Source organism: Engraulis encrasicolus, chromosome 10 (assembly GCF_034702125.1).
Source record: "Engraulis encrasicolus isolate BLACKSEA-1 chromosome 10, IST_EnEncr_1.0, whole genome shotgun sequence".
Lineage (NCBI taxonomy): Eukaryota > Metazoa > Chordata > Actinopteri > Clupeiformes > Engraulidae > Engraulis > Engraulis encrasicolus.
Window position 1 is genome coordinate 39914797 of NC_085866.1, and position 15000 is coordinate 39929796.

Sequence of the window (15000 nt, forward strand, 5' to 3'; positions counted from 1 at the left end):
TTTTATGATAATCTCGAAGGCTGACAACACATTTGAACTGCAATCAAAGTTTTCAAGAAACGTTTGTGTTTTGGATGTGGACAAATCATGGAGTAGAACTTTGGGACATATCAAGAAGAAACGAATGAATAATATGCAGATAACATGAACCACACACCGTCAGTTAGTTGAAGAGAATAGCTAAACGGCAGCACAATATGCTTTTCTTGATTAGCTATGATATCACATGGATTACAAACGGGAACGTGGATAATAATTTCGAAAACGTGTGGATTAAGTGAAAGTTTGGGATTTCTGCGGTCAAGACAGCATTTTAAGGTAAGGTTATATTTGTCCGCTGTAACATGTTTGGTTGTTGATGAAGCTTGCGGCTTAGGAACGGGTTCATTCGCTCATCCATACATGGGTTCACTTCACAATTGTTCAGAAGGGCTGGTGTCTCTTTCCCGTAACCTGTTTGAAGTTAACGGCAGGCCTACGCAAGTTTTTAGCAGCTCTCGTGTAGGCTACAGTGAGTGTACCCTGGTCGCAACGGCATGCTGGTGGCCACTCTTGACTTCATTTCTATTAGTTCTACATAGTAAGAATAAGAACCCTTTCTGGAATGATGACCGTCAGTGATGTGTTTTTCTGTTCAATGCATTGCTGTAAGATGCAACGCGAACATTTGGATTGCATTTTCAAGTCGTGGAGTGAAGATGTCAAATGCAACGTGGTAGAATGACTTAGTAGCCTAGGGAGCTGTCTGAAGAGGTCAAAATTCACAATTTAGGAGCGTTTTTATTTTTAAAAAAATCTCATCTGGGGGAGACCCCACTAGTTTGGCTTGGTTACAGAATTTGTGCTTACCAACATCATACCCCCCAAAACCGCCACTGACTCACACAAACATCCAAACACACATAAACATCCAAACACACCAACACCCACATCCACATCCACACCCACTATAGCAGCAGGCATGTCAGGCAGGCAGGGTGGTGATTGATCCTGCGCATTAAGCTTGTCTGCCGGGCACGGGCGGTGGCGGTGGCGGTGGCGGTGCTTGTGTGAGCCAGCGGGCCCCTAATGGAGCATGTGTAGCATCATCTGTCTCACTCTGCAGGAGGCGTCACTCAGCTCGCTTGACAGCCAGCCGTCTCAGCGGCGATTTCTCAAGGGGGTGACAGGCAGTGTGCCCTCCTCTCCTCTCCTCTCCTCCCCTGTCTTCGTCTCTCCTCGGCTCTCCTCTCCTCTCCTAACCTCTCCTCTCCTCTCCTCTCTTCTCCTCTCATCTCCTCTCCTCACCTCTCCTAACCTCTCCTCTCCTAACCTCTCCTCTCCTCTCCTCTCCTCTCCTCTCCTCTCCTCTCCTCTCCTCTCCTCTCCTCTCTTCTCCTCTGCTCTCCTCTCTTCTCCTATCCTCTCCTCTCCTCTCTTCTCCTCTCCTCTCCTTTCCTCTCCTCCGCTCTCCTCTCCTCGTCTCTCCTCTCCTCTGCTCTCCTCTCCTCGGTGGTTACCCCTATAACCACCACATCCCCACTATCCATTCTGTTGCTTCTTCCCTTTTCCATGCTACAGTATAGCTGTGTGCCCTCTCATCCAGGTACCCTCTTTCTTCCATACGCACCTACACCAATACACATCAAGAAACCAACTCAATTAGATACGCACACACTATTTTTGTCTGGGCCTGTGTGTGTGCATTGTAAGTGTGGATGTTTGTGTATGTGTGTGTGTGTGTGTGTGTGTGTGTGTGTGTGTGTGTGTGTGTGTGTGTGTGTGTGTGTGTGTGTGTGTGTGTGTGTGTGTGTGTGTGTGTGTGTGTGTGTGTGTACGTGTGTACGTGTGTACGTGTGCGCATGTGTAGTCCGTGTACATGTGTGTGTGCGCATGGGTGTGTACACACACATGTGGATGTGCGTTTGTGTGTGTGTGTGTGTGTGTGTGTGTGTGAGTGTGAGTGTGTGTGTGTGTGTGTGTGTGTGTGTGTGTGTGTGTGTGTGTGTGTGTGAGTGTGTGAGTGTGTACGTGTATGTGCCTGTGTGTGTGTGCGTGTGCACTGATGCACGGATGTTTGTATTCACTGTATGTGTGTACTGTATTTATGTGTGTAGCAAACCAGTGATGTACTGTAGCCTACACTACACATCAATTTGTATTATTCAAACTCCAGTATGTGATGAACCGCTATGCTAAACCAACAATTCGACATTATAAAGACGTGGTGACAGCTCAGAGTTGCCAGCGTGACTTTCTGTTATCACGTCACTCAGCATGTGACAGACCATTCAACATGTGACAAGATGTCTCTGACTACTAGCCGCTAAATTTTATGCGACTTGACAGCTAGGCTCACTCCTGCTGCCTAAGTTATGTATTTGGGAATGCTGAATGCTGTGTTGCTACAAAGCACTAGCTTGCATAAGATGCTAACCCTGTTGCATCATGGCTACTGCAGGGACTGATGTTGAACCCAGGAACTGTGCATTATGAATATAAAATTAGAATTTATGCTGTACTACTGTGAACATGAAATTAGCTTCAGGCTATATCTGGAACACTGGTTTTGTTACCACTGTTGAATAAATAAAGACACAACACAGTGTCAAAAATGTGAAAAACAGAAACATGGTTGTACATAAACATGGTCTTCCCAGACATCCTGGCTTCAGAAAAGAAATGTAGCCACATTTTCTCTCGTACAACTGTCTGATTCACAGCTGGGGGGATCAAATTTGAAGCAAAGGTTTTACTTTTTGAACCCAGTGTCAACACTTGATATCACCTGCTGATTTTCCCATGTCCATTGTGATCCCACAACTTGTAAAAGTGCAAAAAAGTTGAATATCTAACTTAACCCTGACCCTAACCCAAATAGCCTTAACTAGGGCCTACTGTAGCACCGTGTTGCAGTCTGCATGGCAGGCCCACAGATCTGTATAAATGTCTTCTATACAGATACATGGGCAGGCCTCTGTAACAGATGGCAGCCATCAGAGCTTGACGTGGAACGTGGAATGTTAGTTGCCCTCCCTCCCTCCCAACACCTCATAGACTTACTGCTAGGCATGCGTAGCCTAATGGTTAAAGAGATGGACTTTAGATCAGAGGTTGCAGGTTCGATTCCAACCCCCTACCACACTCCATGGCTGAGGTGCCCTTGAGCAAGGCACTTAGTAAGGAATAGTACGTTGCTTTGGATAGAAGCTTCAGTTAAGTGTAATGTAATGTAACTTAATAGAGTTTGCTGTGAGGTCAACACTGGGTCTTGATTGTGCAGGATGACCTCTCTATGGACACTGATATCCTTCTGTGTGTTCCATGCAGGGCTTCGTGTCCCCCATAAAGAGGCTGGTCTTCTCCAAGGGGGGCCGTCGGCAGGTGGACAGGGGGAGCGTGCGCCGGCCTCTCCACACAGTGCCCCTCTACCCACCCGACTACCTCATCCACCCAGAGCGCCTCATCTACGACTACCTGGAGAAGGAGGTCAAGGTCAGAGCAAGGGCAATGGGCCGAGGGTTGTACTGCATGTCTATGAAGACACATATTCATATGGGTATTCAAGTCAGACAAAAGACATAAGTTAGTTGTAACCCACCAGACTTCTTTTGGAATTATAGGCTACTTATTAGCCTGTTAAGACACTGCCCCTGTTATACATCTGCTGTTACCGAAATGGTAAAGTCCATAATGTATTACTAAAGGCCTTGTGTAATGTCATAGTAGTGTAGTAGTATGGTAGTAATGTCTTTGCAATGACTATTACAGTGTTCCACTGGTGGAACGGCTTGCATTGTGGGGCTACAAGTAGGCCTACAAAATCCTACAAAACAAATTACATTGCTGAATGCAACTCCTTGTTTACATTGGTGGATACAACTCCTTGTTTACATTGGTGGATACAACTCCTTGTTTTGTGTCCATCTGCAGTTCCTGGGCCATCTGACATGGGTCTCCTGCTCCCTCAACCCCTCCAGCAGAGATGAGCTGCTGCAACTTCTGGACACTGCCAGGGTGAGTGTGTGTGGTATTGTTGCGTCTGTGTGTGTGTGTGTGTGTGTGTGTGTGTGTGTGTGTGTGTGTGTGTGTGTGTGTGTGTGTGTGTGTGTGTGTGTGTGTGTGTGTGTGTGTGTGTGTGTGTGTGTGTGTGTGTGTGCGCCTACGTGTGTGTGTGTGTGTGTGTGTGTGTGTTTCTTTGTGTGTGGGTGTGTGTGTGTGTGGGTGTGTTCGTGTGTGTGTGTACGTGTGTGTGTACGTGTGTGTCTGTGTGTGCGTGTGCGTACTTGTGTGTGGTTGTGCGTGTGTGCTGCACATATGTCTGTGTGTGTATGTGTGTGCGTGTGCGTGTGTGTGTGTGGGCTTGTGCGTGTGTATGTGTGTGCGTGTTTCTTTGTGTGTGGGTGTGTGTGTGTGTGTGTGTGTGTGTTCGTGTGTGTGTGTACGTGTGTGTGTACATGTGTGTCTGTGTGTGCGTGTGCTTGCGAGTGCGAGTGCGAGTGCGTGTGCGTACTTGTGTGTGGTTGTGCGTGTGTGCTGCACACATGTCTGTGTGTGTATGTGTGTGCATGTGCGTGTGTGTGTGTGTGGGCTTGTGCGTGTGCGTGTGCGTGTGCGTGTGCGTGTGCATGTGTGTGCGTTTGTGTGTGTGTATGTGTGTGCGTGTGTGTGTGTGTGTGTTACCTGATCCTGCAAATACAAAGGTCTACTTTCATAAGCAGGGATTAAGTCTGACCGTGGATTTCTAATTTTCAAATCAGTGAAACATCAACATTGTGAATCATTTCATTATTTGGTCCAGAAGGAGGCCTAATCCTTGCCTGGGAAAGAGGCCAACTCGGATGCTAACAGACGTGTTCCTAAAATCCAGAATCCGTTTTTTCTGATAAATCCCCGATAAATGAGTTGAAGACAACTGGCAGACATGGGAGGTGTAGGTAGGGTGACTGTATCTGTGATAAATAGCTGTACACCTCTCCTCTTCTTGGAAAAGCCCAACCCCTTTCTCTGAAACCCGAAAATAAAACATTTCCAGCAGCCCCCATAATGAAATTAGTTCACTCCAGAAGTCAAATTGGCTGAATTGTATTGCAGTTGAACAGCATAACAGAGGATGAACAATAATATCTGCATGGAAATTGAGTATAAAGAGGGTTGGCAAGCAAAAGATTAAAATTCATTGCTTAATCTTCATTGTTTTGGGTTTTGTTCGTATTGTGTTAGAAAGATGTTCCTCTTCCACACTGTAACATAAGGAGATACACTGCAAAATATTATGATTGGATGTGAGCACTGTACAAGTGCAGAAGAGCCTGTGTAAACAAATGTAATGAGGTATTGGCAGCAGAATGAAACTGTTATTGTGAGCCATATGTTTGTATTTAAAAGACAGGTTTAGGGTCTGTATAATAGACTGGCTTAATGGACCAGTGATTGACTGCCTTTCGGACTGAGTACCAGGAACATGAATGAGTGGGTAAGTTAAAGTAATGAATGAGTGTATTCATCAATCAAGTCAGGCAGGGACGTGCACAGGAATCTCAAAGGGCAGATGCTCTAACCTGAAGAAAGGGCAACCCCCCCCAAATAAAAACCCATCAACAATGAGCGGCCTTCAGATTTTTTAGGAAACTGCACCATGGGTATTATTATTTTTAGTAGTAGTAGTAGTAGAAGTAGTATATTATTGTCATAATTATTAATATTATTTTATTGTATAGTATCCTGAATATGCGTACCATATGATATAACATGCTAGTTTTTAAACATGTAGGCCTACCTATTAATCATATCAGAGATGATCAGCCTTATGCCCACCTGCCCTAAATGTCTCCTGATCCACATTTCCTCATGTGTGGTATGTGGCTGCCCCTAAATTAAATGAGATTATGAGAAAAAGCCTTGATAGTTTTTAAACCTGTATCAGTCACAGAGATGATCAGTCTTATGCATACCTGCCCTATGTGCAGAGGTCTGTGGCTCTGAGTCATCCTCATCTTAAATGAAATGAAATGATGAGTAAATTAATAGGCTAAATATGAGGATGCTTAATCAATTAACCCACTGTCATCTTTATAATCCTTGTAGCAGCCAAAGTAGACTTTAAGTTATAATAAATAGAAATAGTTTTAAAATGGTTAAAAAGATCATTTAATTTGAATTTGAAATTTCATTAATAGGCATATTCCATGATTAAAATGATGAATATGTCAGGACCAGACAGAGGAGGACCACAAATGCGTCACGTTTTCTCACAGTTTATTGAGGAGTTCAGGGTAAAGGGAGTTAGGAGAGTGCAGGGGTCCGGGAGCCCGTTTGTGTGTGTCCCCCCAGAGACAGAGATGCGTCCAATGGAACTGGTGGTGGAGGGTCCGGGAGTCCTGGGGGGGAACACACACAAAACAAGGCAAATTACACAGGGCAGATGTACAGACAGGGGCAGGCAGTAATCGTTGGTCAGAAGATAGAATGGCTGGTCGGTTTACCGGGGTTGGAGATCAGGGTGGTCGTTGAACAGAAGGCAGGTCGGGTTTTCCAGGGCAGAAGATCAAGCAGGGAATCAGGTTGGTCCAGGTTAGTCTTCAGGAGTCAGAGATAGGAGGCCAGCGAACAGGTTTCAGGTACAAGTTAGCAGACGGTCTGACAAAGAGGAACTGAGAACAAGAGCTTTATATACAGGGGTTAATGGCAGAGTGAATGCAGTGCAGGTGGCTGGCTAATGAGGAGGCAGAGTGAGAACAGGTGTATCAATTGAGCAGAGCAGAGTGAGCACAGGTGTAGTAATTAGGCAGAGGAGAGTAAGCAAGTGGGATAATTGAAAGCACTAAGTGCTAGTCACCAGGAGTCAGGAGAGAGACGATGACAGAACCCCCCCCCAAGGGACGGCCCCAGAAGTCCCCAAGCAACACCAAGAAGGGCGGGCGGAGGGGGGAGCCGGCGGAGGGTCAGAATTCCTCAGACCGATCGGACTCCATCGCTTCGTCCTCAGAGGGGACCGGCGAACCCACATCACCGAGGGGCCTCGCCCCCCCATCACCATCAGCAGGGAGCGCGTCAGAACCCATGTCAGGTGCCGGATCCGTCACAGGGTCAGGCGTTGAACGGGCAGCACGTCGGGGCCCCCTAGGGCGGCCACGGCGGACAGAGGGCTGGTCAGGATGCAGACGATGAAAATCAGCGATGAGTGTCCGATCTACAATTCGTCTGGCGGGCACCCAAGACCTCTCTTCCGGGCCATACCCTTCCCAGTCGACTAGGTACTGGATTCCCCTGCCCCTCAGCCTGGACCGGAGCAGACGACGGACGGAGTAGACCAGGCCTCCGCCAACGAGACGTGGTGGAGGTGGAGGGGGTGCGGCTGGAACCAGCGGGCTTTCGTGAGTAGGCTTTATCTTGGAGACATGAAAAGTGGGATGCACCCTCATGGACTTGGGCAGTTTGAGTCGGACGGCAGCTGGGCTGATAATCTTGTCGACGGGGAATGGACCAAGGAACCGGGGAGCAAGCTTCCGTGACTCAACCCTGAGTGGCAGGTCCTTGGTCGAAAGCCACACTTTCTGGCCCACATGGTAGGCCGGCGCCGGAACCCTCCGACGGTTGGCCCCACGAGAGTAGCTGGTGACAGACTTGAGAAGTGTGGCACGGGCCCGAGACCAGGTGCGGCGGCATTGTCGAGCATAAGCGAGGGCTGATGGACAGGTGACCTCTCTCTCCTGGCTTGTGAAGAGTGGCGGCTGGTATCCATACACACATTGAAAGGGAGACATGCCAGTGGCTGAACAGGTGAGGGAATTGTGGGCGTACTCTACCCATAACAATTGCTTCGCCCAGGCTCGGGGGTTGCCAGATGCCATGCATCGGAGCGCCTTCTCCAGCTCCTGATTCATCCGTTCTGACTGCCCATTGGATTGGGGGTGGAAACCAGAGGTGAGGCTGACCGTAGCTCCTAGAAGGTGGCAGAATTCCTTCCAGAAGGTGGACGTGAACTGCGGACCCCGGTCTGAGACAATATCCTTTGGCAGTCCGTGTATGCGAAAGACATGATCCAAGACCACCTGGGCGGTTTCCTTGGCGGATGGCAATTTTGGGAGGGGAAGGAAGTGTGCCATCTTGCTGAAACGGTCTACTACTGTGAGCACAGCAGTCATTCCATCAGATAAGGGTAGACCCGTGACAAAATCCAAAGAGATGTGGGACCAGGGTCGCATGGGCACGGGCAGAGGCTGGAGTAGGCCGGCAGGGGGCTGATTGGATGTCTTATTCTGGCTACAGATGACACAAGCACGGACAAAGTCTTTCACATCTTCCCTCAGAGATGGCCACCAGAACCGCTGGCTGAGAAGGTCATAGGTGCGATCGGACCCAGGATGGCATGCGAGATTGGAGCTGTGACCCCACTGTATGACTTGAGACCTCAGGTTTTCATGGACATAGAGGCAGCCATCAGGACATGTACTGGGGCCAGGTTGATCAAGAAGAGCGTTCTGTACTTGTTCCTCAACATTCCAAGTCAGAGCGGCAATGACACAGGGACTGGGCAGGATGGGTGCTGGGTTGTTTGTGGGCATGTCGTCTTTCTGGAACTGGCGGGAAAGGGCATCAGGCTTAGTGTTTTGCGTTCCGGGACGGTATGAGAGGGTAAAGTTGAATCTGGTAAAGAACAGAGCCCAGCGTGCCTGTCTGGAGTTCAGTCGTTTAGCGGTGCGTATGTATTCCAGATTTTTGTGGTCAGTCCAGACAAGGAATGGAACCACTGAACCCTCCAGCCAGTGGCGCCACTCTTCCATGGCAAGCTTGACAGCCAACAGCTCACGGTTGCCGATATCATAGTTGCGTTCTGATGGTGACAGTCTGCGAGAATAGAATGCACAGGGGTGGAGTTTGCCATCGGAAGCTGCTCGTTGAGAGAGAACTGCTCCAACTCCCACATCAGAGGCGTCCACCTCCACAACGAATTGCTGGTCTGGATCGGGCATCTGGAGAATGGGGGCAGAGGTGAACCGTGATTTTAGGACACCAAAGGCTTCATTGGCTGCTGAGGTCCAGACGAATGGTTGTTTGGAGCTGGTCAGAGCAGTGAGGGGAGAGGCTACTGTGCTGTAGTTGCGGATGAATTTGCGATAGAAGTTGGAAAATCCAAGGAATTGCTGGAGCTTTTTCCTGTTCTCTGGTATGGGCCATGAAGTCACCGCTGAAACTTTAGCTGGATCCATTTGTATGTTCCCCTCTGCCACAATGTAGCCCAGGAAGGCCATGGATCGAGCATGGAACTCACACTTTTCTGCTTTAACATACAGGGAGTTCTCCAGGAGACGACTGAGGACTAGTTGGACGTGGCGGGTGTGTTCGGTCAGGTTCTGGGAGAATATTAAAATGTCGTCAAGGTACACAAAGGCAAACTTGTTCAGCATATCCCGCAAGACATCATTTACTAGAGCCTGGAACACTGCTGGGGCGTTGGTGAGGCCAAAGGGCATGACCAGGTACTCGTAGTGGCCAGTTGGGGTGTTAAATGCCGTCTTCCATTCATCTCCCTCCCTCACCCTGACCAGATGGTAAGCATTCCTAAGATCCAATTTTGTGAAGATCGTGGCTCCCTGGAGCAACTCAAAAGCGGAGGTGAGCAGAGGAAGAGGGTAGCGATTCTTGACAGTGATGTCATTAAGACCCCGGTAGTCGATGCAGGGGCGGAGGGTTCCATCCTTTTTCCCCACAAAGAAGAACCCAGCACCAGCAGGAGAAGATGACGGGCGGATGATCCCAGCCGCTAGGGAGTTGCTGATGTACTCTTCCATGGCTCTTCTTTCAGGGGCAGACAGTGAGTAAAGGCTGCCTTTGGGTGGTGCAGTTCCAGGGAGGAGGTCTATGGCGCAGTCATAGGGCCGATGTCGGGGCAGTGTCGTGGCCTTGGCCTTGTTGAATACCTCTCGGAGTCTGTGGTAGCATTTGGGGACATTAGAGAGGTCAGGGGCTGAATCGGTGGGCACTGAACTGGAGGGCAATGTGGCTGAACGCAAACAGGTCTGGTGGCAGTCCTCTCCCCACTCCTTGATTGTCCCGGTCATCCAGTCGAGGTGAGGGTTATGGCGGCGGAGCCATGGTGAACCATCGAAGCAGGTGAAAGCAGATCATCTCCTGGTGGTTACCTGACAAGGTCATTGAGACCGGGGCGGTGATGCTGGTGACTGTACCGAGGAGATGGCCATCGAGAGCACGGACTGGGATGGGAGAGGGCAGACGATGGGTCTCCAGACCCAAACGACGAGCCAGTTCAGGGTCCATAATGTTGGCTTCAGCACCAGAGTCCATCAGGGCGGGCAAAGTGTGGGTGGTATGGGAGAAGAGAAGACGGACTTGAAAAAGAGGCTTACAGCCGGTGGAGGAATGGGTGTTCATTGAGCTCAGCCGGAACCCTCCTACATCCGGTGAGCTGCGGCTTTTGCTGGGCAGGTGGCGACACGATGGTTCTCACCCCCGCAATACAGACAGAGGTTTGACGTGAAGCGGCGCTGACGCTCTGCTGGAGTGAGAGAGGCACGGCCTATCTCCATGGGTTCGGGCTGGTTTAGCTGGTTCTGGGGGGCAGCTGAGACGGGGGGCAGAGCAGCGGAATCACTCCGAGTGCGGACAGAGGGCTGGGTGAAGCGTCCCTTCTCCCGTCGGCGGGTCTGGATCCGACGGTCGATCCGAACAGCAAGGCTGATGGCCTCATCGAGTGTGGGAGGTTGGTCGTGTGAAACGAGTTCATCCTTCACGTAGTCTGCTAGGCCTTGGAGGAAAGCATCCACCTGTGCTGCTTCGTTCCAGGAGCTGCGCCTCGCCAGGGTGCGAAAGTCAATGGAATAGTCCGCCGCTGTCCTGTTCCCCTGGCGGATGGTCATCAGGGCCCTGGATGCCTCCGAGGTTGATGAGCCCAGGTCGAAAACTTTCAACATCTCCTCAGAAAAGGCATCGAAAGAAGCACAGGCTGGTGTCTGTCTGTCAAACTCAGCGGTTCCCCACAGCCGAGCCCGGCCTGTCAGGTGTGTGATGGTGTACCCCACTCTGGCACCCTCTGTGGCGAAGGTTCTAGGCTGTAGTGAAAATTGGAGCCGGCAGCTGGTTAAGAATGCCCTCACTTGGCGATGGTCACCGTCGAAGCGTTCTGGGTTGCCAATCTTCGGCTCTGGGGCACCGGGAGCCTGAAGAGGGACCACTGGAACTGGAACGTTGTGGACTGGGGCAATGGGGTGCTGAAGAGGTGCTGGAGCAAGAAGGAAAGGTGGTGCAGACGGAGCAGGTACGGAGGCCGGCATAGCTGGAGTGGGAGCATGAGCTGGAGCAGGAGCATGGACGGGCGGAGAGGTCAGGTTGGAAAGTATTTGCAATACCTGGGCTAGCTGGTCTTGCTGCTGTTGAAACTCCTGTCGCTGCTGTTGAAACTCCTGTCGATGCAGATCAAACTGCTGGCGCTGCTGGTGACCAAGCTGAATCAGTGATTTAATGTCTCCAGTCATTCGTTGCACTTCTCCCTCTGCATGCTCCAGTCGCTCCATGGCAGTTGGTGGCTCAGGGTCGGAGGTCTCCATGTTGGATGTACCGTGCGCTGGGTCCATGCTGGTCAGACCGTACTGTCAGGACCAGACAGAGGAGGACCACAAATGCGTCACGTTTTCTCACAGTTTATTGAGGAGTTCAGGGTAAAGGGAGTTAGGAGAGTGCAGGGGTCCGGGAGCCCGTTTGTGTGTGTCCCCCCAGAGACAGAGATGCGTCCAATGGAACTGGTGGTGGAGGGTCCGGGAGTCCTGGGGGGGAACACACACAAAACAAGGCAAATTACACAGGGCAGATGTACAGACAGGGGCAGGCAGTAATCGTTGGTCAGAAGATAGAATGGCTGGTCGGTTTACCGGGGTTGGAGATCAGGGTGGTCGTTGAACAGAAGGCAGGTCGGGTTTTCCAGGGCAGAAGATCAAGCAGGGAATCAGGTTGGTCCAGGTTAGTCTTCAGGAGTCAGAGATAGGAGGCCAGCGAACAGGTTTCAGGTACAAGTTAGCAGACGGTCTGACAAAGAGGAACTGAGAACAAGAGCTTTATATACAGGGGTTAATGGCAGAGTGAATGCAGTGCAGGTGGCTGGCTAATGAGGAGGCAGAGTGAGAACAGGTGTATCAATTGAGCAGAGCAGAGTGAGCACAGGTGTAGTAATTAGGCAGAGGAGAGTAAGCAAGTGGGATAATTGAAAGCACTAAGTGCTAGTCACCAGGAGTCAGGAGAGAGACGATGACAGAATATTATATAGGAAAGCTAAAACAATAAGAATTCACAGGTTTAGGTCATTTGTTGGGTCTTCTGTAGCCTATATTAAAAATGTGTACTGTCGCTTTAAGAATTGACGAGCCGGCTTTCATTTCAGATCGCAAAGAACCGTGGCGTGGGAGCACCAGTTCTCATTTGTTGCCCTGAAGCTCCGAGCTTCTCGCAGACTTTATAACCTTTTATTTTCATTACAGATATTTTAGTTAGTTCATGCACATTTTGTAGGCCTATGTCTTGAGAAGAACAGTAAACGTCAGTTATCACGTGGAGTGGATTTATTTCAATTACATGGATATTGACAGTGGAAACAGTATCTTTGGGTCGGAGAATATATCAGCGTAAGAAAAAGCACTTTCCTAGCGGTCTCACCAAGATCAAACCTCTACAATCCTGAAAAAGATTCTCTGCCTCACCTGCACCTGTTCATTTTTTTCGCTGCCAACTCTGCAGAGATGTGCTTCCTTTAGCTAGCCTACCCCTTAAGTTCTCTCTTGCTTGATAAAACGACATGTCATCTGCATGTTTCTTAGTTGGGTTAGTGTAACGGAGGCTAACTAGCGCAGAGTTGGCGTGGAACGTTGGTAAACCTCCCTCCGATAGCCTCATACAGTCTCGTGCCGTTGGGCCGAGAGACTAGTCTCTTGGCCCAGCGGTATCGTACTGTGTCTCCCATTGCTGAACCGTTATAGTTGATGAGGTCGCACGTTCGATCCCCGAGGGGGGTGAACAGGTGCAAGATGACCTCCGTCACAGTGGTGCCGCGACCCGGATGGGAGTGAGGTTTAAGGGGGAGAGTGTAACGGAGGCTAACTAGCGCAGAGTTGGCGTGGAACGTTGGTAAACCTCCCTCCGATAGCCTCATAGAGTCTCGTGCCGTTGGGCCGAGAGACTAGTCTCTTGGCCCAGCGGTATTGTACTATGTCTCCCATTGCTGAACCGCTGTAGTTGATGAGGTCGCACTTTCGATCCCCGAGGGGGGTGAACAGGTGCAAGATGACCTCCGTCACATTAGCCTTCCACAAAACAACCTGAGCCATGTAAAACGTTGACTGCAAGCTAGCTGGCTGTCGTTTTCCCCCAATATCTGAACGTGGCACACCGGCTGTCAGATTATTTAGGATCACTAAACGTCCTAAACTCGAGATCGGCTTTAAGAGACATTAATTGTGATCATGTAGTTTAATACTGTGTAGTCTGCTATGTTTCCAGCTCACCTCAGGCCGTCAGGGCAGTCGCTCTACTCCCACGACATCTTCGACATATTTTGCGTCTCTGCCCTGGTCGCATGCATGCTTGTTCCCCCCTCCCTCCCATGTAGAGCTGCGCGTGCCCCCAGCAACGCGCATGCTGCCCCTCCCTTTGCCTATCTCTCGAGGTGCAGGTGAATCTGAATTTGAAAACTTAATTTAGGAAGCTTAAATCAAAAATACGAATTGCAAAGCAAATCAGTTGAAACATGAAATCTTAGCCTATTTTTCCGAGGCATATCTACAGATGGCTGTCGGGTTTTTTTGCTACCTAAACGTGGCGCTGGCTGGCTGTAAGATGTATGATAACTAAAAGTTCTAAACTCAACATTGTATTAGAGAGGTTGATTGTGAGCATATTTTGTACTCTAATATGTAGACTGTGTGTAGGGCTCTAGCCGACACCCAGGCATCTTCAAAATCTTCCGTGTCTCTTATAGGCGCTCAAGCGCCTGTCGCGTGCCTTCTCCCCACCGGAGTTGTTGCGTAGCCTACCTACCTCACATCGCTCGTGCCCATTCTCGACGGGTCTGATGAATTTGTATGACTGACTTAAGTCTTTATTGTACAAAACTTCAATCAAAATTATGAATTATAAAGAAATCAAATTATATTGAAATATGAAATTATAATTGCCATATTATTTTCCCCTCCCTTGGAAGGGCAATATCAGCCAATGTGGGCAAAAGGGCCGTTGCTCGGGCACCGTGGGCAACTATGCTGTGCACGTGCCTGAAGTCAGGACATTAATCAATCATCCATTCACTAATCAGTAAACCAACAAAAGGAATGCTCAAAATCTTCAAAGTCGAATATCTGTCCGCAGTCGACATGGTTCAAGAAAGGGCTCTGCATACTTCACGTGCGCACTTTGGCGCGTTTGGCGCGAGAACCATTAATGACGTCATCACTTGCGCCAGACTATTCATACTTCAAAAGCGCCCTTATTACAGGCTTTCGCTCACATTGTCGGAAGTGCCCTCTGCTGTTCATGAGAGAAACGGCAGTATCTTTCGCAACTCGCAGCGTGAGTTCTACGGATGTATAAAATAGAAAGCCAAACACGGCTGCTGTAGGGCTACTGAACGACTGACTTGTGACTTACCACATTGAAACATATATTTTTTGTTGTAGCCTACATTGCCAGATCATTCCAAGACCATGTGAGAGCATTGTTCTGGCGGCAGAATTTATAAATAGATCGCCGAACACAACATGCTTCTGAACAAAGTAAACAATTGTTTCACTGAACAACATTTAAGAGAGAAGATAAAATAACTCTCTATGACATTTTATTATCCTCAAAATGATGCAGGATCCATTCTGTAGTAGCCTACAGTAGTTGTAGCCTCTCTTCGCAACTCCTGCTTTGTCTGCCTACCTGCATGGTCGCTGGTGGCGCACGACAAGTTACAAAAAATGTGGGGTGCACGACGTCGCGCCACGGCAGCTCGCGCCACGGCGTGTGACGTCATTT

General features: G+C 49.4%; 1 protein-coding gene across 1 annotated transcript in view; it reads left to right on the forward strand.

Moving 5' to 3' along the window:
* The window catches only part of ccm2l (CCM2 like scaffold protein), a 34779-nt gene that overhangs the window by 4537 nt on the left and 15242 nt on the right, over positions 1-15000 (forward strand). Inside the window, exons 2-3 of the mRNA XM_063208841.1 lie at positions 3310-3474; positions 3913-3996. Coding sequence (XP_063064911.1) covers positions 3310-3474; positions 3913-3996 — 249 coding nt within the window. The remainder of the gene's footprint in view (positions 1-3309; positions 3475-3912; positions 3997-15000) is intronic.